At 42.4% G+C, this 27,050-nt stretch overlaps 1 protein-coding gene across 5 annotated transcripts in view; it reads right to left on the bottom strand.

Annotated features, from left to right (window-relative positions):
- The window catches only part of PIGN (phosphatidylinositol glycan anchor biosynthesis class N), a 186,697-nt gene that overhangs the window by 155,334 nt on the left and 4,313 nt on the right, over positions 1-27,050 (bottom strand). For all 5 annotated transcript variants that reach the window (XM_045003648.1, XM_045003649.1, XM_045003647.1 and 2 more), the window contains exons 2-3: positions 5,396-5,655; positions 2,873-2,994 (exon numbers count right to left, since the gene is read on the bottom strand). In XM_045003648.1, the coding sequence (XP_044859583.1) occupies positions 2,873-2,994; positions 5,396-5,622 (349 nt within the window). In that variant the 5' untranslated portion in view covers positions 5,623-5,655. The remainder of the gene's footprint in view (positions 1-2,872; positions 2,995-5,395; positions 5,656-27,050) is intronic.

The following is a 27,050-nucleotide window of genomic DNA, read 5'->3' as shown; positions in this document are numbered from 1 at the left end:
TCGGGTTGGAGGGGGGTTACCAGTGGAGTTCCTCAAGGTTCAGTTTTGGGTCCGATTTTATTCAATCTATTTATTGCTGACCTGGGAACCAAGAGTAGGAGTGGGCTGATAAAGTTTGCGGACGACACCAAGTTGGGAGGTATTGCCAATTCGGAAAAGGATCGGGATATCCTCCAGGGAGATTTGGATGACCTTGTAAACTGGAGTATTAGTAACAGGATGAAATTCAATAGTGAGAAGTGTAAGGTTATGCATTTAGGGATGACTAACAAGAATTTTAGTTATAAGCTAGGGACGCACCAGTTGCAAGTAACGGAGGAGGAGAAGGACCTAGGAGTCCTGGTTGATCGTAGGATGACTATGAGCAGGCAATGTGATGTGGCCGTTAAAAAAGCAAATGCGGTCTTGGGATGCATTAGGCGAGGTATTTCTAGTAGGGATAAGGAGGTGCTAGTCCCGTTATATAAGGCGTTGGTGAGACCTCATCTGGAGTATTGTGTGCAGTTTTGGTCTCCCATGTTTAAGAAGGATGAATTCAAACTGGAACGGGTACAAAGAAGGGCCACTAGAATGGTCCGAGGAATGGAAGGCCTGTTGTATGAAAGGAGACTTGAGGAGCTCGGTTTGTTTTCCCTAACCAAAAGAAGGATAAGAGGAGATATGATTGCACTCTTTAAATATATCAGAGGGATAAATACCAGGGAAGGAGAGGAATTATTTCAGCTCAGTGCTAATGTGGACACGAGGACAAACGGATATAAATTGTCAGTCAGGAAATTTAGGCTTGAAATTAGACAAAGGTTTCTAACTATCAGGGGAGTGCAATACTGGAACAGCCTACCGAGGGAAACAGTGGGGGCGAAGGACCTCCATGACTTTAAGATTAAGCTAGATAAGTTTATGGAGGAGATGGTATGATAGGATACCGGGCTTAGTCAATAGGTTAATTAAGTGCCACACTGGTAAATAGTACATGGGTCAATGATATGATATTCTTAACCTTTTTCCAGAGGGTATGGCTGGAGAGTCTTGCCCGCATGCTCGGGGTTCAGCTGACCGCCATATTTGGTGTCGGGAAGGAATTTTCCTCCAGGGTAGATTGGCTGTGGCCCTGGAGGTTTTTCGCCTTCCTCCGAAGCATGGGGCAGGGGTCGCTTGCTAAAGGAGTGGGGGGATAGGCTTATGTGGCCTGCATCTTGCAGGAGGTCAGACTAGATGATCATATTGGTCCCTTCTGATCTTGAATTCTATGAAATACTACCTATAGGACTAGAGAATAATGTGAATATCTGATGAACCTTATAGCATGACTGGAAAACTATTTGTTGCCCAGGCATCTAAAGAGAGGGGGAATTTAGAAAGAAGGGAGGGGGGTTACTTCCTGTTAGAGCACTAAGAGGGTATGTGTAATTTCATTCACCTTTAATGGAACGAGCAATCTATTTGTTATAGGAGTTAATGATTGGAGATTAATTTTAAAAATTGTCAAGGCACGTAGACCACTGGCTAGATGCTTGTTAGTTAAATTAATGTCGTCTAATAAATTTAAAAGAATAAATAAATAAAACACATAATCTAGTTGTTTTATAGTGATATGAATGAGGTTGATTTGCACAGCTGTGTACTGGTCTATCTACATAACTATGGAAGTACAAAGTGAAAGCTCTGCAATATGTACTTTGAGGATAAATCCCACGTCAGCCCAATGGGGATGGATTACAAGACTCTGTTTTGAACAGCACTGAAAAAACACTGCCAGCACTCAAAAATTAATAGTAGTCTTATTTCTTTCTAGCTTCTATAAATGTCTTTGACACAATCAAAGGGACACAGGGAAGAAATGAAACAGTTTGTGCCCCTCTGACACTGGAAACTAAATAGTATTTGTCTCATCTCCACCAATCTGGGGAGACATAATTGGGATTTCCCCTGCCCATACCCTCAGCTCTTATTTTTATAAAGTAAAAAAAACAAAAAACACAGCTCTTGTCAAAAGAGCTAGACTGATTGCCTTGAAGACTGAAGCCCTCAGTACATGTAATTTAGCCCTCAGTACATGTAAAGCAGTCAGAGGCAGCTCATGCTTAACCCAGGCTATCCTGCCAATGTACCTCAACTCTGATCTGTAGGGACTAGTTTATTCACCATGTCCATTCAATTCTTGGCCTCTCTGCTGAGACTGAATCCAAGCTTGGCCAGTTGTGAATAAGGACACCTATTCATTAGGATCAGGACTAAGACCATCAACTAATTTTATTTAGGCAGAGGTTCAAATGAATAAATAAACAATCATTTTTAAAAGATCAGTCTTTATAATAGGTTTGCCATCTGGCTCTCCTTGAGGGCCAACAGCCTCCTGTATTCTATGTTCCTGTCCCTTGACCTTTGGCCTCAATCTCTAGATTTCTAGTGAGTAAATCCCTCCCTGTGAGGCACATCACCACTGAATTTAGAAGAAGCCACTTTGTGGGAATAGATTAATTATGAGTGGTACAGCAGTGATGAGTCCACTAAATTATCCCTAACTGAGAAGCTCAGTTAGCACTCCCAAAAGCTAAGTCTCAGAAATGACATCTACCAAATCATACTTAGTTACAGGCTGATTGCATATTACTTCTGTCTTTATATTTGAATTTTAATACTTTAAAGAGCTCTCTAGTACAATAATTAACCCTAAAGCAGGAATAAAAATATACAAATCCTATTTTCACTAATATTAATAGTGGAAAATTCTTCAAAAATGAATTCATGTTTTTCAGTCTATTATGTAGACATTTAGTGACCAATTTTGAACTTTACTATACCACCAAAAGATCTTATGGTGATATAGTAAGGTTGATATCAAATTTATTGGAACCTGGGACTTGCATACCTTTAGCAACTGCACTGACATCTTCATAAAATCCAGCTATCAGTGCCACATGTCCTGGTCTAGATTCTGTTGGAACATGAGTATGAGATACTCCCCAGCTGCCTTTGTATTCTATGATATTCCTGAAAAGAAAATACAAGTAATTACTTCACAAAACTGTGTGTGCATGCACAGAGTAGTTTGTAGAAGAAAAAGTGATGACTAGATGCTGTTGGCATTAAATTCAAAACTCTCAGATTTAGTCAGATTTAGTCTTGAACTGTAACTGTTAAACTACAAAGTAGTTACCATAAAATAACTAAACACCCACCAGGCACAATTATCACTATAGTCAGCCACCATCGTGAAGATAGGAGGTTAATTGGTGTGATCATACATTTCAAGTTAATACATTACTTTATTTCTACTTTTTTTCCCTAATAGGGGTTATTCATTTTTTTCTTGTAAAGGTTATTCTTTTTTTTTCCTCTCAGAATTTTTTTTCTAGTTTTTTCTCTCTCTGTTCCTTCATTAAACCTGTAAATTTCCAGATTAGGGTTTTTTCTCCTCCTCAATAAATAAAATATAGCCAATTATCTGTAGTTCTTGTGATAGTGTCCTTTTTCTGGGCTAAATTTCAGAACTGAGAGGGGTCACTGAAGAGGGGCAGGGAAGGGAGGTAAAATGGAGTAATCCAATTTATAACCTCTAACACCTACTACTTGGATGTAATCTTCTCCCATGAAGATTGAAAGTGGGAGAAAAGTTCCCAAAGGGAGAGAGGCAGGTAAAATGGTGCAGCTGGAGAACTGAGAAGCAGGGTTGTTCCAGACCCTTGACCAAACCATCAAAACTGATATTTTGATTATTATTGTTGAGTAGTCAAAGAGGATATAGTGGGTGGACTCCCTTTGAAACCTTGTTTTCTTCTTTTTAGGCAGCTCAGTAAGTCTCTGGAAACCAGAAAACTGGATAGGGTGGGGTCTCTGAGCCATCTGGGATCTACTATATCTTTGTTTAATTACAGGCATAAAAATCCCAAACTATTGCAAAGCAGGCCTGGAGTCCTTCAATGTGTGCAATGTTTCATCAGCGGTATCAGCAAAGAGTTTCAGAAAAGGGGAGATTCTGGATAGTATTTTGGTGCTCTCTAGAGAACCTGGAGTCAGGATGCCCAATGCATGATGATTGCCATGGAGATGGAATGCACTGCAGTGTCAGTTGCTTCTAGGGAGGCCTGTAATGATATTTTAGCCAGAAACTAACCTTTGGCTATTATGGCCTGGATCTGTTTGCAATGTTCTGCCAGAAGGCATTCAAAAAACCTGGTGAACTTGGAGTAGTGTGATTGTATTTTATCATAAGAGCATGGTAATTTGCAATCCTAAACTGTTGGGTCGCTGAGGAGTAACTCATGGCCAAAAAAGTCAAGGCATTTTTTGTCCTTATCATACTGGGTAGATTAAATGTGGTGCTGTCTGCCACATTAATTTACTGCTTTAACAACCAGGGAGTTAGGAGAAGGATGTGAAAATAAAATTTCACAGTTCTCGGCTGGAACATACTAATTCTTAATGACACATTGGCACGTGGGTGGTACCATTAGTAGGGTCTGCCAGATGGTCTTGGCAGAATCCAGGAGGGCCTCATAAATGGACAAAGCCACTCAAGCAAAAGGTGTCACATGCAAAATGTCCAATCACTTGTGCTGCAATTCTAGGACCTCCTCTAGGAGGATTTGCAGTGAGTCCGCAACACATTTCTTTAGCTCCTGAAACTGTTTAAAGTCATTGGCCACAGAAAGTGGAGAAGGCACAGCAACCTTATCTGGGAAAGATGAGGAAATACTAGTTTACAGCACAGGAGCCTCCTTGTCTGCTCTGGCCTCTTGCTCCTCAAAGTTTTCCTCCAATTGTTGAGGTAGTGAAGAAGGAACAGATGGAAGAGGAGACTGCCTCCCCAGTGGTCCCGACCAGAAAGGCTAGGAGCCTGAGAACTGTTGTCAATAGGTACCTAAGGGCCCCGATATGACCACTAAGGAGTATCACAGGGTCTAGGAAATGGCTTCCACTGCCTGAGAAGAAGCCTGGGTTTGTCTCTCATGTGAATCGTCCCTATCCTTGAAGGCATCATGGAAGGAGCCCCTATTTTGATAGGTAGGGGAATCTTACACAGAAATATGTGAATTTGAAGAGATATCTTCCACATCATCCAAAGGGGGAGCTCTGCCCAGCTCAGATAATGGTGGGGAGTCAGGTGCTACCAGGGAGCGAGGTAACACTACATCAATTTAAACTCAGTTCATGGTTTAATTATTTTCTTCACAATCATTAAGGTTGAATTTTTATTCATTTATTTTTGTGGAACATAATTCTGCAACATACTGCTCAGCCCTGGAATCACAGAGGACCTGGGTATAAACCACCACTATTTCTGAGGCTGTTTCTCTTCTCCCTAAGAGAGGCAATTTGGTAAAATGTTTAATGGTTAACTTACACCATGACTTACAATTTTAGGAACGTAAGTGTTATCAGACACACTTACCTAAGGTAAGGTGCTTGAGGAGTACCATTATCATCTAATTCATACAGTGTATCTGCCCGCAAGCCATCAGCAACAAAAAGCACTAGTCGCTTTGCAGGTGGTGGCAATGGAGTACGCTGAGGAGTCATGCCATGAACCAAAGGAGAGGTGAAGTAGATGTCAAAAATGGAGGCCAAGAACACACAATGCACAAGGAGACCAGCAATTATGAAGATCAGCATATTCATGGTGACAGGTAGTTCCTAAAGCAAAGTTCAACACTGGGGGGGGGGGGGAATACAGGAAGTGAGTTTAGTCAGTCAAATGAAAATTATATCAATACTTATTATGGAAAAGCAATAACCCCACCATAGTTAGAGACGCAACCAGCTCTCATTATAAATCCCTACTATATAATCTGCTCCTCTCTCCCAATAATTTTAGCCTGAAAATTATCACGTATTCTAAAAGCAAAGAAGAATGTTTCAAAATGTTTTCGAGTTCCAGGTCATTAAAAAGCTACCCTGGTTTCCTCAATAAATAAATAAAGTGTTTATTGTCTCAGTCAAAAATACTAGTTACTATTCCTTCAAGATTTTCATATAGTTACTAAGTTTTGGAAATTCATTTGTGGTCTGTAGTTTGAGATCCAATGATTTCAGTGGGAATGCCAAGCCAAGCCAGCTCCTGTTAAATGGAAAAAGACCCCAAATGAAATTATGTCAGTGACATCAGGATAAAATGCTACATATGTCTGTAAGAATTGTGTAGGTGCAAAACATTACTAGTCACATATTTTAGATGAGGTAGCTCAAACACAAAGAAGTTCAGTGACTTCTTGGTTGGGAGGCACTGTGACCTTAGCTGTGGACCCAGAGACTTATTCTTGAGTTGGACGTTTTATGCACTTTTTAAAAAAACAAAACAAAACACAATTTTTTATTAATGTTTGGAGTTAAAGTAAGCTGAGGTGCACAGGTATGCATTGTTAGAAACATGAACATGAATATTTTGTAGGTGCACGCACACCTCATCCAAAGGCCTCATCCAATGCCCACTTAAGTCAATGGAAACATTGCCCCCCATCCACCACCTCATCAACAGAACAGGGATGTTGACCCTGAACAGCAGGGAATGTGACACAGTGCCCAGAAGGAGATGATGCTGCAAGAACACATGCTTGGCAAGATTATGGCTGGCCCCTTCCCTTCCTCAGGTCCTTTGCCTTCCCATTAGCTGCAGCAACCATGATGGCCACATATCCCACCACCATCTATACTCTCCCTGGCTTTTCAAAAGCTTTCCACCCTCCTTCCCCTTAGGATATGTCTTTTCTTGAGCTGGAGATGTCATTTCTAGCTTGAGCAAACATATGTGCACTTTGATCACCCTAGTGCACTAAAAATAGAAGTGTAGCTGCAGCAGTGCGAGTGGCAGGATGGGCTAGCAGCCCAAGCAAGCATCCACCATCCTGAGAAGCGTTGTGCTCAGTGCAGGTAGCTCATTCCATTGCCTGTCCCGCCGCAGTTGCATTTCTATTTTTAACACAGTGGCTCAACAAAGCTAGCTCGGGTAAACATATACACATTAGAAATTACAATTCCAGCTTGAGTGCAGGTGTACCCTAATTGTTCTGCAGAAGCTGCATTTTCAGGAAGCTACAAGTCTGACCAATTTTGGGGGGGCTCAGGAAGGATTTTTCCCCATTGTGCCAAATTTTCTGAGGCCCAGAGGTATTTTTTTGCATGCCTCAAAGTATCATGGAGACAGGATCGGGCTGCACCCTTCCTGTGTACATTGTTCATTCTCTAAGGCCTGGTCTACACTGGGGGGGAGGGTCGAACTAAGGTACGCAACTTCAGCTACACGAATAGCGTAGCTGAAGTCGAACTACCTTAGTTCGAGTTACTTACCCGTCCTCACGGCGTGGGATCGAAGTCCGCGGCTCCCCCGTCGACTCCGCCACCGCCGTTCGCGGTGGTGGAGTTCTGGAGTCAACGGGAGCACGTTCGGAGTTCGATATATCGCGTCTAGATGAGACGCGATATATCGAACTCCGAGAATTCGATTGCTACCCGCCGATCCAGCGGATAGTGAAGACGTACCCTCAGTATATTAATCAACACCTACTGACTTTAATGGACTTTGAATCAGGGCCTGAATGAGGCATGGCTCTGTAGGAACCATTGTCAGCAGGTCCCAAACTTCTCACATTTGTATTTAATATAACAGGTGGTCTGTGCACCCTCTTAAATGGTGTCTTTATTTACATACACAAAAGAAAAGATAAAGATGTTAAGAATAACACATGAGCTGGAAAATTCCAAATAAGAAAAAAATAAAACCACTTTCAGAAAACCAATTAAGGTTGTTAAATGTCATTTTTCACACCATTTACAAAACCCAAACATTTAGAAGCAATTAAATGGATAGATAAGGACATCAGAAATCTTACATTAATCACATACTTAGAACAAAATTCTTGTTAAGTATAAAGAAATGCACATTTCATCACAACTCAATAACTTCTGCCTAAAATAAATTACTATTCTTTTATCAGGAATTTCAAAATAGAAAACAAAACCATCCCTTGTAGAAAATATTAAAGATATACGTACACTAATGACATACTGATCAACATGAAATTCAAGTCTACTTACATAGTACACAAAAATCCACCATCACTGATAATTTTATATATTTTCCCTGTTAAACTACATATACAGCAATATTCAAGGAATAATAACGAGTGTTTGATCAAAAATGTTAGTAGATAAATACTTTAATATTTCCCATCTAACAGAAGATATGTAGACTAAAAATCAAGATAACAAAATAAAGCATTAAAGAGAGAAAATATATCCAGGGATCACAATTAAGGTTGCTGTGTTGTAATTAAATAAGCAATTCTTGTAACTAAACAGAACAGTTTAGTTCTTACTGTGTAGGCAATGTAAGATTTAGAATATTTCCATTTCCGTCCTTTTAAGTGCTTGGGTTTTGTGTATGATTCAAGAGATAAATCTGTTAGTTCCTTAGCAACTTAGCTGTTTCTTTTAGTGATGATCTTGGTACTGGAATATTTTAAAAGGAAATACTTACATTTAACTACAAACACATGATATACCAAAAAATTTATCTCAGGGTATATCTACACTGCAATTAGTTACCCACAACTGGCCTGTGCCAGCTGACTCAGACTCGCCAGGCTGAGGCTAAGGGGCTGTTTACTGTGTAGGCATTTGGGCTCGGTCTAGAGCCCGGGCTCTAGGACCCTGCAAGGTGGGAAGATCCCAGAGTTTGAGCTGTTTTTAATTGCAGTGTAGACATACCCTTAGGGCAGTGGTTCCCAAACTCTGGGGCGCACCCTACTAGGGTGCAGAGGAACTTTCAAGGGCACAGGCAGTGGGGCCCGAGATAGCCGCCATGGGGAGCGAACACCACCCAGCTCTGCTCCGATCCCAGCCGCAGCTCTGTTCCACCCCCAGGCCAGCTCCTCCCCCAGCCCCAGTTCAGCCCCCACCTCTGCCTTTAACCCAAAGTCACCAGCTGAGCCAACTGTGCAGTAAGGGAGGGGGGGATGCAGACAGATTCCATTACTGGTAAAGGGGGGGTGCGACAGGAACAGTTTGTACACCCCTGCCTTAGGGGTTTGTCTATACAGGGACACCAGAACGGTAAAACAAGTTAACTAATGATGCAGTTAGAGCACATTAAAGCACAGACAAACATAAATAGAGAAACGTCATCAAATTGAGCACAGGGCCCCACTTCGCTTGATTAATTAAACTCCGTCCCGCCCTCCCACCCCAGTTCTATATGATTTAAATTGATGTGTTTAAATACCATACTCAGTGGAGAGGTCACTTTAATCAGATGCTGCTGCATCTTCCTAGTGCTCAGATTCCACAGTGATGGGGCAGAGTAGAAGAATTTAAATAAAATAGAATGCTGTTGTAGTTAAGACTAGTAATCAGTTACATTACCACATTATGATTTTCAGCACAAGATGACACATTATTTCCTTAGTTCTTTTCATGCATTGGGTCTGACAATCACTATGTAACTACTATTGTCTAGTCAGATTACTTTAATCCACAAAATTAATTCAAATGCAATTCTTTTAATTTATAACCACAGTTTAAATTACATTAGCTCAGACTATACCTTTAGGCACAACACATCCAATTACTCATTGTTCTCAGAAGCCTTCAAGACAGGCAGCTCTCAGTGCAGTTGTTCATACTACTTCTCTCATTCATTCACTTCCTGCTTCTAGTCTGCTCCAATTTACCCTCTACCTGTTGCAGTGCTGTATATTATCACTCTAAAATCAAGGTATCAAAGCAACCCTTCATATTACACTTGACTTGACATATATTTTACACCTTAGGGGAAAATTATGATACACTTGGACAAATTCAAGAAAGCTCTTAAAATAATGCTTAATTTGACTTCAATAAGATTTAAGCATATACTTAAGTACCCTTCCAGAATCAGGATGTTTTCCTTAATCTGGGTCTTAATTAATAACTAGCAGGAAGTTGTATTAGGGCTCATACATTGATGCACTTATGAGCATAGATAAGGCCTTAGTTATTTAAAGTGAAAGGACACAAATCTTTTAAGAACAGTCAACACGAGGTTACTCACCCTGTGCAGTAACTGAGGTTCTTCAAGATGGCTGTCCCTGTGGGTGCGCCACTTGAGGAGAATCTACATCCCTGCATCTGCGATCGGAGAATTTCAGTAGCAGTGCCTGGATGGGTCACACAAGTACTGTCACTGTCCCATGCTGCCTCTGGCAGTTACATAGCGCTGTATGACCAAACCCCCCTCAGTTCCTTCTCTACTGCAGTGTCCCTAGCAGGAAACACCAAAGTAGAGGGGCAGAGGGTGGGTAGTGGAGCACCCACAGGGACAACCATCTCGAAGAACCTCAGTTACTGTACAAGGTGAGTAACCATCTCTTCTTCTTCAAGGAGTGTCACCATGGGTGCTCCACTTTAGGTGACTGTAGAGCAATGCTCGTCATTGGAAGGAAGGGGCTTTGGAGTTGCATTTGTGACAGATAATAAAACTGCAAGTCCCTGGAGAGCATCTGATGTCAAGTCCTGCTCTACTGCATAGTGCTCTGTGAACATGTGGCTGATGCCCAGGTTGCTGCTTTGCAGATGTCCGTGATGGGTACATTGTTGAGGAAGGCTATTGACGTAGAAAGCGATCTGGTGGAGTGTGTGCGGGTCCCCAGTGGGGGTGATAGAAGATGTTGGCAGTAGCAAAGGTCAATGCACCCAGAGATCCATTTCAAGAGCCTTTGCTTGGATATGGCAGCTCCTTTAGATCTTTCTGTGACAGAAAGAAAATAACTTTGGCGACTTTCTGAAGGGTTTAGCCCTGTAAATGTAAAAAACTAGTGTCCTTCTGACATCCATGGTTGAAACGCTGATTTTTGTTTGTTCCCATGAGGTTTTGGGAAGAACATTGGGAGATGGATAGGCTGGTTCAAGCAGAATGAAGAGCTATTTTAGGTAAAAATTTTGGATGTGGCCTTATCTTGTTTTTGAAGAATACTGTGTATGCGGGGTGTGCCACGAGAGCCCCACGTTCTACTCATCATGCAAATGGGATAGTGATGAAAAAAGCCACCTTCATCGAGAGGTGTAGAAGTGAATATGTTGCCAAGGGCTCAAACGGGGGTCCAGTAAGGCATCGAAGCACTAAATTAAGGTCCCATGGCTTGTATTTCATGATAAAGGTTACGAATACCTTTGAGGAATCGTTTAGTGGTAGGGCAAGTAAGGGCTGAGAACTCATCAACTTTGTGATGGAAAACCGTGATTGCTGGGAGCTCATTATATACTGGAATTTAAGAAATCAGGTCTATCAATCTAATACCATTGGTAAAGGAGAGGTAGTCGCCACTGTTTGTCTATTCTGGCACCATATGTGGAATCTCGTCCATTTGTGCAGGTAAGTATATAACGAAATAGACCTTCTGCTATTTAATAGTATGATCCTTACCTCCTCCAAACAGATCACTTCATTGCCATGGAACCATGGAGAAACCATGCCTTCAGGTGGAGTATTTCTAGGTTCAGGTGGCAGACCTGGTCTGCATCCTGAGACAGATGTGGAAGAAGAGGAAGAGTGCATGGTGGGCATACCGCCATCTTCAACAGGTCAGGGAACCACATTTGTCTGGGCCACATGGGGGCGATCAAGATGACTCTGGATTTGTCTGTCCTTATCTTACGTATTGATCTGGATAGGAGAGGAGTGAGGGGAAAACATGTACAGTAGAGGTGCACCACATTTGAGGAGAAAAGCATCCCAATCCTGCTCTCAAGCAGAAGTGTGGGCACTTGTCATTCTGGGCTATAGTGTAGAGGTTTATAGTTGGGAAACTCCAGCTTTGATATCCTCTGTAGTACCTTGGTGTTTCTTTCCCATTCATGGTCCTGAGAGGATGTTCTGCGCAACGCATCTGCAGTGATGTTTTGGCATCCTGGTAGGTAGGAGGTTGAGATATTGATGTTGGATGCATCAGTTCCATCATCTCATCGCTTCTGTGCACAGGGAGTGCAACCAAGCCATCCCTTGTCGGTTTATATTAAAACATACAAGCAATGTTGTCCTCATCAACACTTTTATGGTCTTGTTCCTGACCATGGGCAGAAAGTGTGAGCATGCACTGCAGACTGCTCACAGTTCCAGTAAGTTTATGTGCAATGTTGATTCTGAGGGGGACCACCTGCCCTGGATTGTGCAAGTGTGCACCTCAAAATAGCAGATAAGTGTCCATTGTAAGTATAATTGATGGGGTCTGTGCGAAGGGAACTCATGCACAAACATTGTGTGATCAAGTCCACCAGTGAAGAGTTTTTTACTCTGACTGGCAACTATCACTGTTTTCTGTGATTAGGCTCAGAGAACTGAGATTATTTCCTCACTTCTCTCACAATCAGGAAAATTCCAGCCAAGGAAATTTCAGAATTTTTGTATCCTTTCATATCTTCCTGGGCACTCCACCAGTCAGTTACTTCTGTAACTATAAAGATGGAGTCCTTATTCAAGGAAACTATTATTCTTATTCAATGTTAATTTTAATGCATCACTTAGTAGTTTAGAGGAAAACATACAACTTGACAGGCCAAAAGAGCCTGCTGTGTTTTCCAGCCCCACTACACGCAGTTCTAACATATCTAATTGGCATAAAATTTCCCTTACTGTCCAACAGAACACAGAAATTGCTATATTCTGGATCAGACCATTAATCATTACTGTGGTCTTGGGCAATAATGGATGCCTCAGATAAAGATTTCTTCTTCTCTCTGGCCCTTTATTCAGAATGTCCTAAACTGTATCCAAACCTAATAACAACATAGTCCAACCTTCACTTCACAATACTGGAACAGGTTTGAAGTTAAACACAAAAAGTTAGTTCAAAACTTAAAATGACAGATGAGCTGACGACTCCAGGCTGGGCTTAATTCTTTGGCAGAGGAGAGATCCTCACCAATGGAAAAGTTCGCCATTGAACAATTCATTGCAAGAGGTGGAAAAAGCAAGTGGCAGAAGATTATCACTACTGAAGGCTACAAAAAACTATGGCAAATACAGTGCCTACAACCTCTCAAATTCACTGGATTCCATTCATTGTTGTATATAAACATGGAGAGAAGAAGAAAAAACACTGTGAAAAAGGAAAGAAAAAGCCACCAAGAACATAGAGACCTACCAGATGAACACTAGACCAAGAACAGTGATGCTCACCAATATGACTCATTCAGCTAAGGCAAAAAGACAGCCACAGAGGTAAACAGGAGGTCCCTGTGGCAGATATGGGATCTTGGAAGTACAAGGTGTTCAAACAATTACATTTAAACGTGGCAGACAGGCATAAACTTTGGGATAACAAGTGTTAAGTGGGTTTCCTGGGAGTGGTTAATGTATATTCCACAACTCCAGTTATGCAAAACCTCAGTCTTTTGAAGCTACGTGCCGAGGAGAGAGCCATTGACTAGTCATTACCTGTTCCTGGAGACTAGATATCAAAGGTCGGAGCTGTATAAAGAAACAGCTGAACTGTCCAGTTGTGGTTCTGGTTCCCGATCTAAAAAACTGACATGAACTTGTAACCAAGGGGACAAACCCAGTTGTGCGGTTTGAAAAACTGACACCTACCAGAGCCTAGTGTTGGAGTTGCAGGTAAACTCTAGTAAACTTTTAGCATGCATCCAAGTTCTTTTACAGTATTATATGTTTTCTCTGTAATGCTTCTTATCTTAAGAATAAAAGTGCTTGCTTAGAAAGAGCTGTGCGATAACCTGTAACTGCTGGCAATATCCTGTTCATAGCCCTCAAAGAGAAATCAAAGCACTGGCCTTTAGGCAGACAGGCTTGCTGGGGATATCACTGCGTAAGGCAAGGAACTGTACAGCCTTAAAACCACCTGATCTGAAGGGAGTGAGACATGGGTCCCTACTCAGAGACAGGTGTCAGTAAGAGACCTGAGATCTGACTAGGAACTCCTGGAGTGTACCACAAAGAAGGGAACACAGGTGCAGTTACCTGGAAACTGTTACAGTCCCAATAAGCACTAGAGGGCATCACAATGCTGAGACTTCACTGGCAGTTACTTCCATGAGTGACAGGAAGAAGGGAATGAACCTAAGATAGTGGCAGCCAGATCACACAGAATTAAGCATTCTAGCTCCTTTCAAAGAGCAGCGTAATTCTGCACAGCCCAGTCTCCATAAATTGATATCAGGGTCTTGAGAATGGTCATGAAAGAACTCACATTCTCAGCAAGTTTCATGCAAAGTATATGGCTGACAACACTATTGCGATGGAATGAATAGGTCTGCCAAAAAAGTAATATTTAATAACTAAGTTTTAGAAAAATTCAACCAAGACAGGTGAAACCACCTTACTCACCAAACAATGGGACTTCAGAAACCACTTTACTTGATGAGCAGACTGGTCTCTGAAACACAGTCTCTAAGATGGGCTTTTAAGCATTTGAAAAGTAGCTATCAAAGGTTGCTGTATCCTCCATTGACCATCTTATAGTCCTTAGTGAAAGCAGGAAGTCCAAAACTCTATTGTTTATGTAGGTCAGGGATTGGCAACCTTTCAGAAGTGGTGTGCCAAGTCTTCATTTATTCACTCTAATTTAAGGTTTCGCATGCCGGTAATACATTCTAACATTTTTAAAAGGTCTCTTTCTATAAGTCTATAATATATATACACAACTAAACTATTGTTGTATGTAAAGTAAAGAAGGTTTTTAAAAAATTTAAGAAGCTTAATTTAAAATTAAATTAAAACGCAGAGCCCCCGGGACCGGTGGCCAGGACCCAGGCAATGTGAGTGCCACTGAAAATCAGCTCGCGTGCTACCTTTGGCACACGTGCCATAGGTTGCCTACCCCTGATGTAGGTAATAGGAGAAACTCAGTTTGGAGAACAGGTGCAGCTACCCTAAATAGTGGGAGGGGGGTCTGGACAAAGTGATACAAAGTAAGGAAAAGGGGGAGTAAGTATTCTGGAGACCATGAAAGGAATCTTTCTCTCAGGACATCTTGGAGGTTAAGACCCTGAGACTGGGGCCACAGCCTCAGATTGCTTTCTGTAATATGTAAATAAAAACTTGTGTTTCCGTTGTGTAACTTAAGATGAGACTGCATTGCCTACTTTATCTTATGCAGTATATTAACCCACCCTTTTCTTTTTTGGTTTTACTCCATTCTCTCTCTTTTTCTAATAAACTTCATTCTTATTAAGAAACCTCTTGTTGTGCAGGAGAAATGTTCACACAGTCCATCCTGGAGGAGAAGAGACACCTTGCAACCTCAAAAGAGGTATGGGACTCAAGACACTTCTGGAACCCAACTCCTCACCCCACCCAACTTCTGTTAATAAGGCACAAAGATGTGATGAAAAGGGTTGTAAATACCCAGTGCCATGTCAACATGAGAGTTAGCAGTGGAGTCAGGTAACAACTAGTGACAGGGCAGACTAGGTCCAGAGGCACCCTGCTGGAGGCATTGCGACCCTGCCTCACAACCCCGCCCCCGCCCTTCCCCCAAAAACAGCAGAGGAGAAGTCCTCCAGGCAGCCTAGAGTGGCTCAAGGGAAGCAGCCAATCAGAGGCCAGAAGGGACATGTAAAAGGAAGCAGCGGAGGCAGAGCAGTCAGTTGTTGCCTGGAGCTCAAATAGGGAGGATCAGGTGCCTTTTTCTTCTTTCATATGGCTGGTGCAGAGCAGCAACTACAATTTCACCTGAAGTTGATCGAGCCAGATGGCTACATCAGGAGTAGCAGAATTTATTGCATATGCCTCCTCTTTCATATTTATAAACTGCACAGTAGGTGGTGAGATGTTTGATGGTCTGTCATGGGAAGCCACACACGCACCAAGGAGTCCTTAATTTTCCATTTGTGCATTAGATATCCACATCTACTATGGTTGATTGGGATTCAGTTCAGAGTTGACCAAGATTTCCGTGGAAGGTCAAACCCGGGAACCTTTGTGGGATCCATCATGAGGTGCTTATTTTTAAAGTCTTGTTTAGCCCAATATGCTTTCCAACCCTCCTTCTGATCCTAGCCCGATTGCATGAGGCTAAGCAAATGTTCCCAGAAAGGCTTGCGGGACTTAAGACATTGGGGGGGAGGGGGACACATTGTCAAGTCTTGGTGGATAGGAAAACATCTGTTTTCCAGGATTCGCTGAGCTTCGCAGAATGTCGCAGCAGTTTGGCGTATCGGTGGGGGAGCAATGTTAGATAGAACAGGTAGCCATGCTGTTGGACTCAACTTAAGGGTTCCAGTGACGCACCTCATCACTGTATTCAGCTGAGTTTCAACAAGTCGCGTATGGCTGCATCTACTCCATATGATTGACAATATTCAGTTACTGAATATACAAGTGCTATTGCAGATGTTCGCAACACTGATGCCGATGCACCCCAGGTTGTACCCGCTAGTTTCTGAATTATGTTGGCTCTTGTATTTATCTTTACAGTTGTCTTCTCAAGGTGATCACGGAGGGTGTGGTTGAGTTTCACTCTGAGGTATATTGGGGTGTGATCATGTTGCACATTTTTATAACAGAAAGCTACTTTCAGTTTGTTTTTGGCACTTATATTATCAAGATGAAATGCACTTCTTATGGTTTTTCCAGGGTTTGGTTTGAGCCTCCATTTCTGGAAGTACTATTCCATACTTTGGAGGTCCTCAGTTAATGTTTTCTCAATGTCATGGAGCTTTGGTGCTTGGGTTGTCATGGCAAGATCATCTGCATATACAAATTTTACTCCTGGTGGAATTCTGCCCCACCACGTCCACGCATATTTAATGAGCCCTGCAGATTTCTATTTTTTGCACAGAAAAAAGCTTCTGCCAAAATGTTGCTGCAGTTCTGCCTTTTTCCCACCAGAAAGCGCTGTGGCACTAGAACAAAGCTGCGACTCCCCACCAGCGAGGGAAGAGAGCTGCCTTAGCAGCGCTTGTCATGCTAGTTCAGGAGACATGGTCTGTGGGGTGCTTGGGGTGGAGGGGTCAGACAGGGGCTCATAAGGGCTAGTGGAGGAGGACAGACTGGGGCAGGGGCTGAATGAGAGTGGAGGCAGAGGGCCACGGGAGGAAGGAGATGCAGAGACACATGGGGACAGGGGGACGTGGGGCAGAGCTACACAGAGACAGCGGAGTGGCTGAGTGAGGGCACAGAGATACATGGGGACAGGGGCAGATGTGCCTGACTGAATGGGAGAGGCTAGGGGTCAGCCAGGGTCTACATAGGGGAAGCTCCCTAACAATCCCTCCCACACCAAAAAAACCTGTTCCATACTTTTCCCACCCATACTCAACAGCCCTCCAAGTTCACACCCAGGCTTCTGCCCAGCAATTTACTTCCCTCCATTACCCCTGACTCCCCCAAGCCTTTGCACTGCTTCTGAGGGGTGTGGGAAATACGGTTCTGCATTGTAGTTTAAATGAATTATTACTCAGAGTTCTGTATTAATATGCCTAGTAAGGAATCTATTTGTCAAAAAACATTGCCTGGATCCTTTTTGTCATCTGTATTGTTACAGACATACTTGCTGACAGGTATTTTGAAATAAATGACCAAAAATAACTGAAACTGATGTGATTATACTGGGTTATTTTGACAATAAAATATGCAGAATTTTAAAATATTGTGCATAGAATTAAATTTTTTGTTGAGGAATTCCATCAGGAGTAAAATTTTCATGATTTAGTTGGAGGCATGTCACTTATGTAAATATTAAAAAGTGTTGGTGTGAATACAGTAGCCTGTTGTTTATGATATGGGGTGAGCTGGTCTTATTATCCAGGTACCCCTGTAGACATGTGCTATTTAGTATGGTCCACAGCAGGCAAAGTGCTTGGTAGCAAGATATAATTTTTGCAAGTTTCAGCATCAGGCCTTGATCCATACACTGTCATACACAGATGACAGATCGACAAATACTGCAGTCTTTAGTTTTTTCTGATAACCAGCCTCAATGTGAGTTCTGAGTGCCAGAACTGGTCGCAACAACTACGCTTTGGCCCGAAGCCTGCCTGAGAGGGATCATTGGCTCAGTAAAAGGGCGATATGTTCAAGAAGTTTATAGGTCATGCATACTTGATAAATTGGCCTGTAGCTTCCCACTTCATCAGTGGGCTTCCCAGGCTTTGGAATGGCAATTACCATTCCTCACATCATATTTCAGGGATCTCAATTGTCCTTAAGGTAGAGGGACTACAACGTTGCTAGCCATTGGAGTCCTTTGGGGCTGAGATGGTGGAGGAATTCTGGCAGAATACTGTCAGGGCCTACAGACATCACTTTTTTCATCACGGCAACTCTGAAGAAGATGAGCCCCGGGAAGGCTGCCAAAGACCGGGTGCTGGGCTGGCTGGAAGAGCAGCAGGACCATGAACAGCTCAGTGCGGGCAGACTGAACCCAGGAGACTGAGACCAGAACCTAGACAGACTGGGCGAGGGTACCGTGATGGGCCCTGTTGGTCTGGTTGAAGACTGAGCCCAGGGAAGGCTGCTGAAAGAACACCAACTGAGGGCACCCAGATGGACCCCTGCTGGGCTGTTAAAAAGGCAGTGTCTCTGAGAAGGAAGCCTTAGTGCTACAGCCCCATGCCAGGGCTGTAAGAAAGAGATAGTGACTGTATACCCCAGAAGGCGGAACAGTGTGTGTGACTCAACTGGAGAGCTGAGTTGCTGATGAACCACAGCACAACCATTGACCAGGGGGCGCTCCATTGTAAGGATTGAAAGAAAAGCAGGATCACACCTGACCAGAAAGGGGGTGCCCATGAGAGGTGGGTGCCACCCCATTGTAAAAAACTGAGTGATTGCAGGCCCTCATCGGCCATAAGGGGGGCACTGGTGGAAAGGTAGGTGCTGATGCTGTTACACAACCCTATTCCTAACGTCTGTGAGAGTAAAGAAGAGAGGGCTTTTGGCAGAAAGATTTATTACTGCTCCAGAATAGAGCATTTTTGGTAGGATGAGTAAAGTTTTTCAGAGCTCTCATATGATAAAAGGTTGAACCATCCTACCACCCAGCCTCGTAATTGGAAATGGGAAAGGCCCCTTCCCCTCCACACTTCCAAGGTATTAAAAACAAACACACCAAAAGTCCATATTGCTGTGCTATAGGTCTGTCAGTTTCCTTACCTGTAGTCACATAGCTATAAAATCTGTATTAACTCTTATAGATTGTATATCAGTTGGGGGGGAGGAAGAGGGGCAGAGTCCAAATAATCAGGACTGGAGGCAATCATCTTATTTGCATGAGCTCTCCTCTTTCCAGGCAGTTCCATAACTTGCTCAAGTGAAGTGCTCTGCCTGTTACAGAAGCTATATCCTCAGCCTTGTGCTGAATCAGGTTCTTTAAGATTAAAGTTAAGGCAGCATAAGTAATTAAATGCAGATCTAGTTTCCCCAAAGCCATTAACACCTAGTGTTGTAGTTCTTTGAAATTTTAATCTCAGAACAATATTGATGCTTATTTTGCCCAATTTAAAAAGAGCACAGTGTAAGTCTTTGGAAAAAATAATGTAATATTTTCTATTTTCAAATATGTGGTGACACATATACAAAACTCTATTAATATGGAATATGTTATGTTGGTGGGAGGATATTTTTAAAAGGTAATAAAATGTCAAGATGAAGATCAGAAAACTTTAGTCATCTCTTTTGGAAGGAGCATGCTCCACTGAGCATTCTATGCCTGTTGTGTAAAATTAAGAGGCTCTATTTGGAATACATTTTCAATAACTATCAATGGCTTTGGCAAGTATCTTTTAAGGAGCAAAATAAAATCGGCAAGACTGACTGTGCTATTTTTCTGGATGACAGATACATTTTTCAGCTAAACACGATTACATAATATTTAATTTAGATTGTCAAAAAGAGTAGCTGTACAATTTGTCCACACATAAAAATGATCCAATCTACCTAGGTAGGAGCTGAGGGAGGGAGTGGAAAACTCTGGTGCAGAGAGGGTGGGATTTTACATGGCATTGGGACATTACATAAATATTTAAACACTAAATTGGTTCTCAAATCCAGCACGCTGCTTCTTTTTGATAACTTAGACATCAAAATTTCATACTATGCAAAAATGCAATTCATTGACTTTTAAGGTCACACAATATATGCCTATTGACAGTAACACTGAATTTATATGACTGAAAACACACCTACCAACCAATCTCAAATTAACCTTCTCTAGGATCTGTATGCAGAACCCAAACATATTAAATTGAAATTTGTCATCTTAACTACACAATCCAGAATTACACTATGAATAATATTGGGATGATGATCAAGCCCCTTTTTCCCTCCTTTTCAGAAACCTGATTTTCTTTTTGAATTGAGGCATAATACACAACTCTTTGTCACACAATGAAACTGCAAATATAGTATTTCTACTTGCTTTTACATTTAAATATGCTTGTGACTCAGACCATCTGCTTTAAATTATTTTATGTTCAACATTTTCATTGAATATTTTGTACATTACAATAACAAACGACAACTGTTTTAAATTGTAAATCTGGTTCAGCAATGCACAGCTAAACCTGAGGCAAAAAGTTCACGGAGAATTAAATATTCTGTTTAATATCACTCTGATTATCAAGATAACTCTGCATCACTAACTCCTATGCAAAATCTCCAAGGGATAAACATGATTATCAGCCAGTCTACCTTGTAGGTCATGAAATACCAGAGATGTCTTGAACTCCTGGATTTCTATAAACCATTTACAACAATGGCAACCTAGCTTTTCTCCAATCCCTGCTGTAAACACTGGAAATAGGTTCCCTATAGCAGCAGTTGTCAACCAGGGATCAGGGGCCCCTTGAGGGACCATGAGCAGGTTTCAGGGCGGCCCCCAAGCAGGGTCAGTGTTAGACTTGCTGGACCCAGGACAGAAAGCTGAAGTCCCACTGTGTGGAGCTGAAGCCCGGGGCTCCCAGCCCTGCCACCTGGAGTTGAAGCTGAAGCCTGAGCAACTTTAGCTTTGTGGGGACCCCCTATGGTGTGGGGACCTGGGCAATTGCTCTGCATGCTACACCCTAATGCTGCTTCTGGCTTTTAAAGGCAGAAAAAGGGTTGTGGCACTGGCAGGCCGTGGAGTTTTTACACCATCCGGGGGGAGGGGGCTCAGAAAGAAAAAGGTTAAGAACCCCTGCCCTATAGGACAAGGGTTGCAGATCTCCTACCCATATGGCTGAGAATAATGCTAAAAGGAAGACAATTTTGAGGGTACGAAAATGTATGGGTACTTCCCTTGAGATGGAAGGATTATATTAAGAGTGAAAGACTACATTACGGCATCCTGAAGGAACCAAACGCGCCACCCTTAGGTGACGTTCACTTACTACTTGGGAAAAATGAACTATTAGAAGGAACCTGTGACACTGCACCCCATAGTCATTATAGTAATATTATAATATGGTTATGGCATAATTATTATGCATTTTGTACAAGATAAGTCACGTGAGGGGTCATTGGAAAAGTTATGATTTGCTGAATATGATTATCCTATTTGTATGCATGTATCATTTTTGTATCTGAAGTTATAAATACTATTTATCTGTACTTCAAATGTAGTTATAGCTGGGTAACACCTACTAAATAGCTGGTTGTAAAGGGCCTATTGAGGGTAATTGGCCACTAGAAAGAACAATAGGCCTTAGGAGAAGCTTATCCCACACTGGGTTAGCCTTTCTGAGAACACTCCAGACAGCATGTAAGTAATGGCTATGACTCTACAAGGACATGTGACCAGGTCACATGATCCTGGACTCCATTGTGGGATGTCAGTATTTTTCCACAAACTGGTCTGGGAACCAAGCTTTGAAACAAAGGTTTCCTGCCATATGCTGAAGTTATACAGAGCAGGGTGTGATATCATCTGTGGTTCTTCACTCCCCACACAAGAGAACATTTGGAAACACCTGAGGAACAAAGACTAAAGTGGGGGAAGTGCTGGACCCAGGCTAAAGGACTTTCTAGCCTGTGTATGAAAGACCTGGGGATTCCAAGCTGTAAAGTAAGTGCAGCTTGTCCCATAAGAATCTGCAGCCCACCTGTATCATCAGCCAGGGTGAGAATTTGATAGTTCATATCCTATCTTTCTAATATCTTAGACTTTGTTTGCATTTTGTTTATTTACTAGATAATCTGCTTTGATCTGTTTGCTATCACTTAACATCTATCTTTTGTAGTTAATAAACTTATTTTATGTTTTTATCCAAACCAGTGAGCTTTGACTGGAGTGCTTGGGGAAAATCTCTGCTTGGTTACCACAAATGTGTATTGTTCTCTTCACATTGAGGGAGAGGTGCACTGGGTATTAAACCCATATACTAGCCAGATTTGACAAGGGCAGGATGGTACTTCACTGAGATCCTAGGCTGGGAAGCTAGTGGTTAGAGAGCCTGTGTGTAACTGCAGCTGGGTGTGTCCCTACCTGTGTGAATGCTGATGAAAGTGCAGGCTGGAGGGCTTTACATCTTGTCACGGCAGCATAGTGTGAGAGGGAGCCCAGGCTGGTGGGTCAGAGGGCTCAGTGGTACCCCAGTTCCCAATGGCATCCCAGGGGGAACCCGTCACAGAACATATCATATGAGACACTGCCTCAATCTGCACACAGTTAAGGCTGCTTACTGAATCTGAAGAGAACTAGCTCAGAGACCCTTACCTAAAGTCGTACCTTACAACAGAACAAAATTTCTCCATAACTGATAAAAGACATGGAACATTCATGAGATTGCAAAAGCATGGAAGTCACCCAGCCAGAGCAGCTTTGCTGTCTCCAATGAGCCATATCAGACAACCTAGAACTCTGAGCCCCTCAGACATTTTAAATATGTTACTAGCCACTTCAATCAGCTCTTCATATTACAACTCAAGCTATCTCATCAGCCTGCCCTCCCACAAGTACTGATATCAACAAGATATTGTGAAGTGCATGAGTGCTGCAGCCTGCTTTTTTGGTCTCCTTTTTTCTGTGCAGTGCAGCATGTGGTAGTCCCAAGCTATGCAGAAAGAAGGCAGCTGGAAAAGAGGCAAGCCCACTCAAAAAGTGAAAGAATGCAGGTGGCACAGCTCCTTCCTTATAGACCAGAATGGATTGGGGGAAAAGCCAAAATATTCTTGTGAATGGCACAGCAAATGTGAATGTAGAGTATGAAGGGGGCAGAATGGAAAGAGAGTGACCCCAAGTGGCAAACAAGAATATGGTGAACTCACCTCAGATCCATCTTGTAACAGAAAGTAGAACTAAAAACATCAAGTGACTGCACATCCCACCTTGCAATCATTTAAGAACTATTCTAAATAAATACAGGAAAGAAAGTTACTATATATGGAAGAGAGCACTGGTTAAAATGTGTTCTATAAGAGCTAATACGCAAGAGAGGAAAGCTTTAAAACAGAGTTTAAATACAAATCTACATATCTAATTTTAACCTCATTTTCTTATTAATATCCATTTTGCTTATTACCTAAGATGAATATTTAAATAAGTAATTTCTTCTTATTAGCCTATTCTTTCTACCTAATGAATCTTTAACTAACATTATAATGGTGATATTGTAAAATCAGTCATCTTCAATATCAAACAGCAAGAGAAAAGGGCTGTGAGAGAGAAACTACCATTAATTCGCTAACTTCAATAACAGCCAGGGAAATACAGAAAATAGCAACTAAGTAAACTGCTGTTTGCATCTTCCTTCAAGTTTACTTCAACGTAAAAATTGCTCTAAATTTAATTCTCCCAGTGAGGAGGAAAAGAGTAACATTTATAAAATGCATACCACCGTTTTTGAGAAACATAAATAGGCTCAGTCCAAATTTGCATGGGAGGGAAGGGAGGAAGAGGGCTTTTGTTTTGTTTACTGAACACAGATAAATAGATAAATACAATATTACAGCTTTCCACAGTGATTTTGCCCTTCATTTTTTACTCGAAAAGCAGTACTTTCATGGGGGAAATCAAGGGAAACAGTACTACAACATCTTTTTTGAATAATGTGCCCAATGAATTTCATTTATATAATTGTGCCTTTCATAAACATGTGCATGTGAATGACAGCTTGTTGCTCTCCAAGGTCCTAGGACTCGCTTTGGTCTCTCTGAATGTGAGCCACTGTCCCAATAGTGACAGGTTTCAGAGTAGCAGCCGTGTTAGTCTGTATCCGCAAAAAGAACAGGAGTACTTGTGGCACCTTAAAGACTAACAAATTTATTTTAGCATGAGCTTTCGTGAGCTACAGCATCCGAAGAAGTGAGCTGTAGCTCACGAAAGCTCATGCTAAAATAAATTTGTTAGTCTTTAAGGTGCCACAAGTACTCCTGTTCTTTTTGTCCCAATAGTGAGGTTTAAACAAACTGAAGTGATTCATTTTTTCGGGCTTTGCAAGATACCATAATTTAGGACCTAATCTAAGAGTATTTGGTATTTTTGAAAGCTGGGCCACTCTTTTTATTAGTCCATCATCTTGTACAAATTTCTGGATCCTACAAAGGCACCTAGTAGTTTTTGTGCCCTACAAATATGATAGGTGTATCAAAGACATTTTACTCCTGAGGGAATTCTGCACCAAAAATTTTAAAATTCTGTGCCAAAAATTAAAAATCAAGCACACAATATTTTAAAATTCTACAAATTTTATCTGTCAATAAATAAATGTGGCTCCTGCATGGCAGTGGGGAGCACAGGCCATTGGCTGTATTGAAGTGGGAGATCACCCTGAAGCCCCAGGGTACAGGGACTTGGCAGTGAGGCTGCACCTGACCCTGGCACAGTGCAAGGGCTGGTGTTGCCGCAGAAACACCCTGGGGGAGCCTGTTCCTCTGCGCCAGGTGTACCACATGTGGGTGGGCAGACTCAGCCCTGCAGGAGCCAAGTGTGGAGGGTCTTAGTGCAGAGGGATCCAGATGTGGGGTGAGAGATTTCTGTGTGCGGCAATCTGGGTACAGGCGGCTCAGTGGGAGATCTGGATGCACAGGGGCTTGTTGGGGGGTTCTGGGTGCAGGGGCAATGGAACTCTGCAGGGGATCCAGGTGAAGGTGGTTGGGGCTCAGTGGGTGGGTCTGGGTGTGGGGAAAAGGGGCTCGGCGGGGTGGTCTGGGTGTTGAGGGACTCAGTGGAGGAGTTCGGGTACTGGGAGAGTAGGGCTTGATGGGGGTGTTCAGGTGCAGCTGCTTGGGGATTAGGGATTAGGCTGAGGAGACACCACATTCTGGGCTCCTGCTTACCCCCCCCATTTGCCCTATCCCCTTTACTTCTCCTTCCCCCTCCCCTCACTCCCACATTCCCCTCCCCTTGCCCTATTCCATTCCCTTTCCTTCCCTACTGCCTCTTCGTCCTACCCCCTCATCCCCCTTCACCCAGCCCCACCACCAGCACTCACTGTTGCACAGAAAACAGGAAGGCTCCCAGCATACAGAAGGGGAGCTCGACTGGCACTAGGACCCAGGAGGCAGCGTTCAGCTGCAGAGTCAGCAGAATTGAGACAGCCTCCTTCAGCTGGGCAGCTCTGCGTTGCGCAAACAAGGGGGGGCAGTGGCATGTAACCCCATGTGCCCCCTGCCCATGCCTCATCTCTGTTTGCGGGAGAAGCAATCTCCTCCAAAAAACTACACCCATGGTCATTCCTCCTGCACATGGCTTCCCTTTGCTTCCCTGCAGTTTTCTGCAGGGAAGCACAGGAATTCTGCTGGGGGGGGGGGGCATTTTCTGCGGGCGCACAGTCACGCAGAATCCCCCAAGGAGTAAATTTGGACAACAGACAGAACTCTAGACTGATTCAAATGGAAACTTTTGTCTTCAAAACAATCCTTGATACACTCTTAAGCAAAGTCTTGTTTGGAAGAAACTACAAGATGTGTATAGAAAAAGCCTCAAATTCAACAACTCAAGAAGCAAAACAAATGTTACTAGGAACTCCAGAACGAAGGTTGCAAAATATAAGGGGGAAAAAGGGTGAGCGGCTTATACTAGCTCCAGACAGTGTTAAAATTCCATGCTGGCAGAAGAACATTAATCTCATTCTGAATCAAGGACAATGCTTTGAAGATTCTTAAACTATTTTAATGCAAAGAAATGGTCTTCGCTTTGTCTCCTTGGATAGTAGTAATAACTGCTGAGTGCACTTTTTATAAATGCTGATACAAAACATTTTTCTAGCTTTGCATAAACCCTAAAGCCAGAATATCAACTATTTAAGCCTGAAAGTTTCCTACACATTAGAATAAATCTTTATTTTTGCTCAATATAACAGTCAGTTCTCACATGGAGACTAATGTTACTCATCATTTACCAGCTGTGAAATGATAAGCCCGCCTGGGTTGAAATGCTGCACAGCTTATATTAGCAGGCTTTAGAGCTAGTCCAGAATGCATTTCCATTATAGACAGATATAGATGTTATTAAGCTGCTGTATCTTATAGGGAGACCATGCAGCTAAAAATCAGTTAACGCTATCTGAGGAAACAATGAAAAACATGGGCTGCCCTGTAAAAGTACAGCTAAGTGGTTAAAAGTTAGATCTTGCTAACAAGATCCCAGACCTAATGAAATACATTAATATAGTCCATAAATAAGAGAATATTAGTAAAGCCCTGCACAGATACAAAATCTGTATCACATCCAATCTGTGATCAGCAAAAATGGTCTGTGGATATTCACAGATTTGCAGGGATCTAGTTTTTTGGGAGCTACCAACTAGCTGTGCTACTCCACACCTGTCACCTGTGGGTATTGTTAACCTACAGTGAAACCTACCAATGGGTTTTGAAAGTTTCACTTTGCAGCTGTGGCACAGAGTACACACTGTGGAAAGCAGTTGGAAAAATTAGGCAGAGGTAACAGGGCAGATGTACAAACCTGGAGAATGTAGAGGGGAAAAAGAGAACAGAACAGAAAGGGGAATATTGCTCAAATTTTTATAAAAAGAATACTAATTAGAAAGAATTAATAAAAATGACTCCATTCCCTGCTCCCTAGGCCAGCAGTAACTGGTAATGCTGAAAGGCAGCAAGCTCAGCCCATGAAAGGAAGATTTTGATATCACTCTATAGCCAGACCTTACCTTTGTATTTTTGGATGGACAGATGAGGCAAT

The sequence above is a fragment of the Mauremys mutica genome, chromosome 2, assembly GCF_020497125.1.
Source record: "Mauremys mutica isolate MM-2020 ecotype Southern chromosome 2, ASM2049712v1, whole genome shotgun sequence".
In the NCBI taxonomy this organism is placed as follows: Eukaryota; Metazoa; Chordata; order Testudines; family Geoemydidae; genus Mauremys; species Mauremys mutica.
The sequence above is the reverse complement of the archived record's forward strand: the minus strand, read 5'-3'. Positions and strand labels throughout refer to the sequence as shown.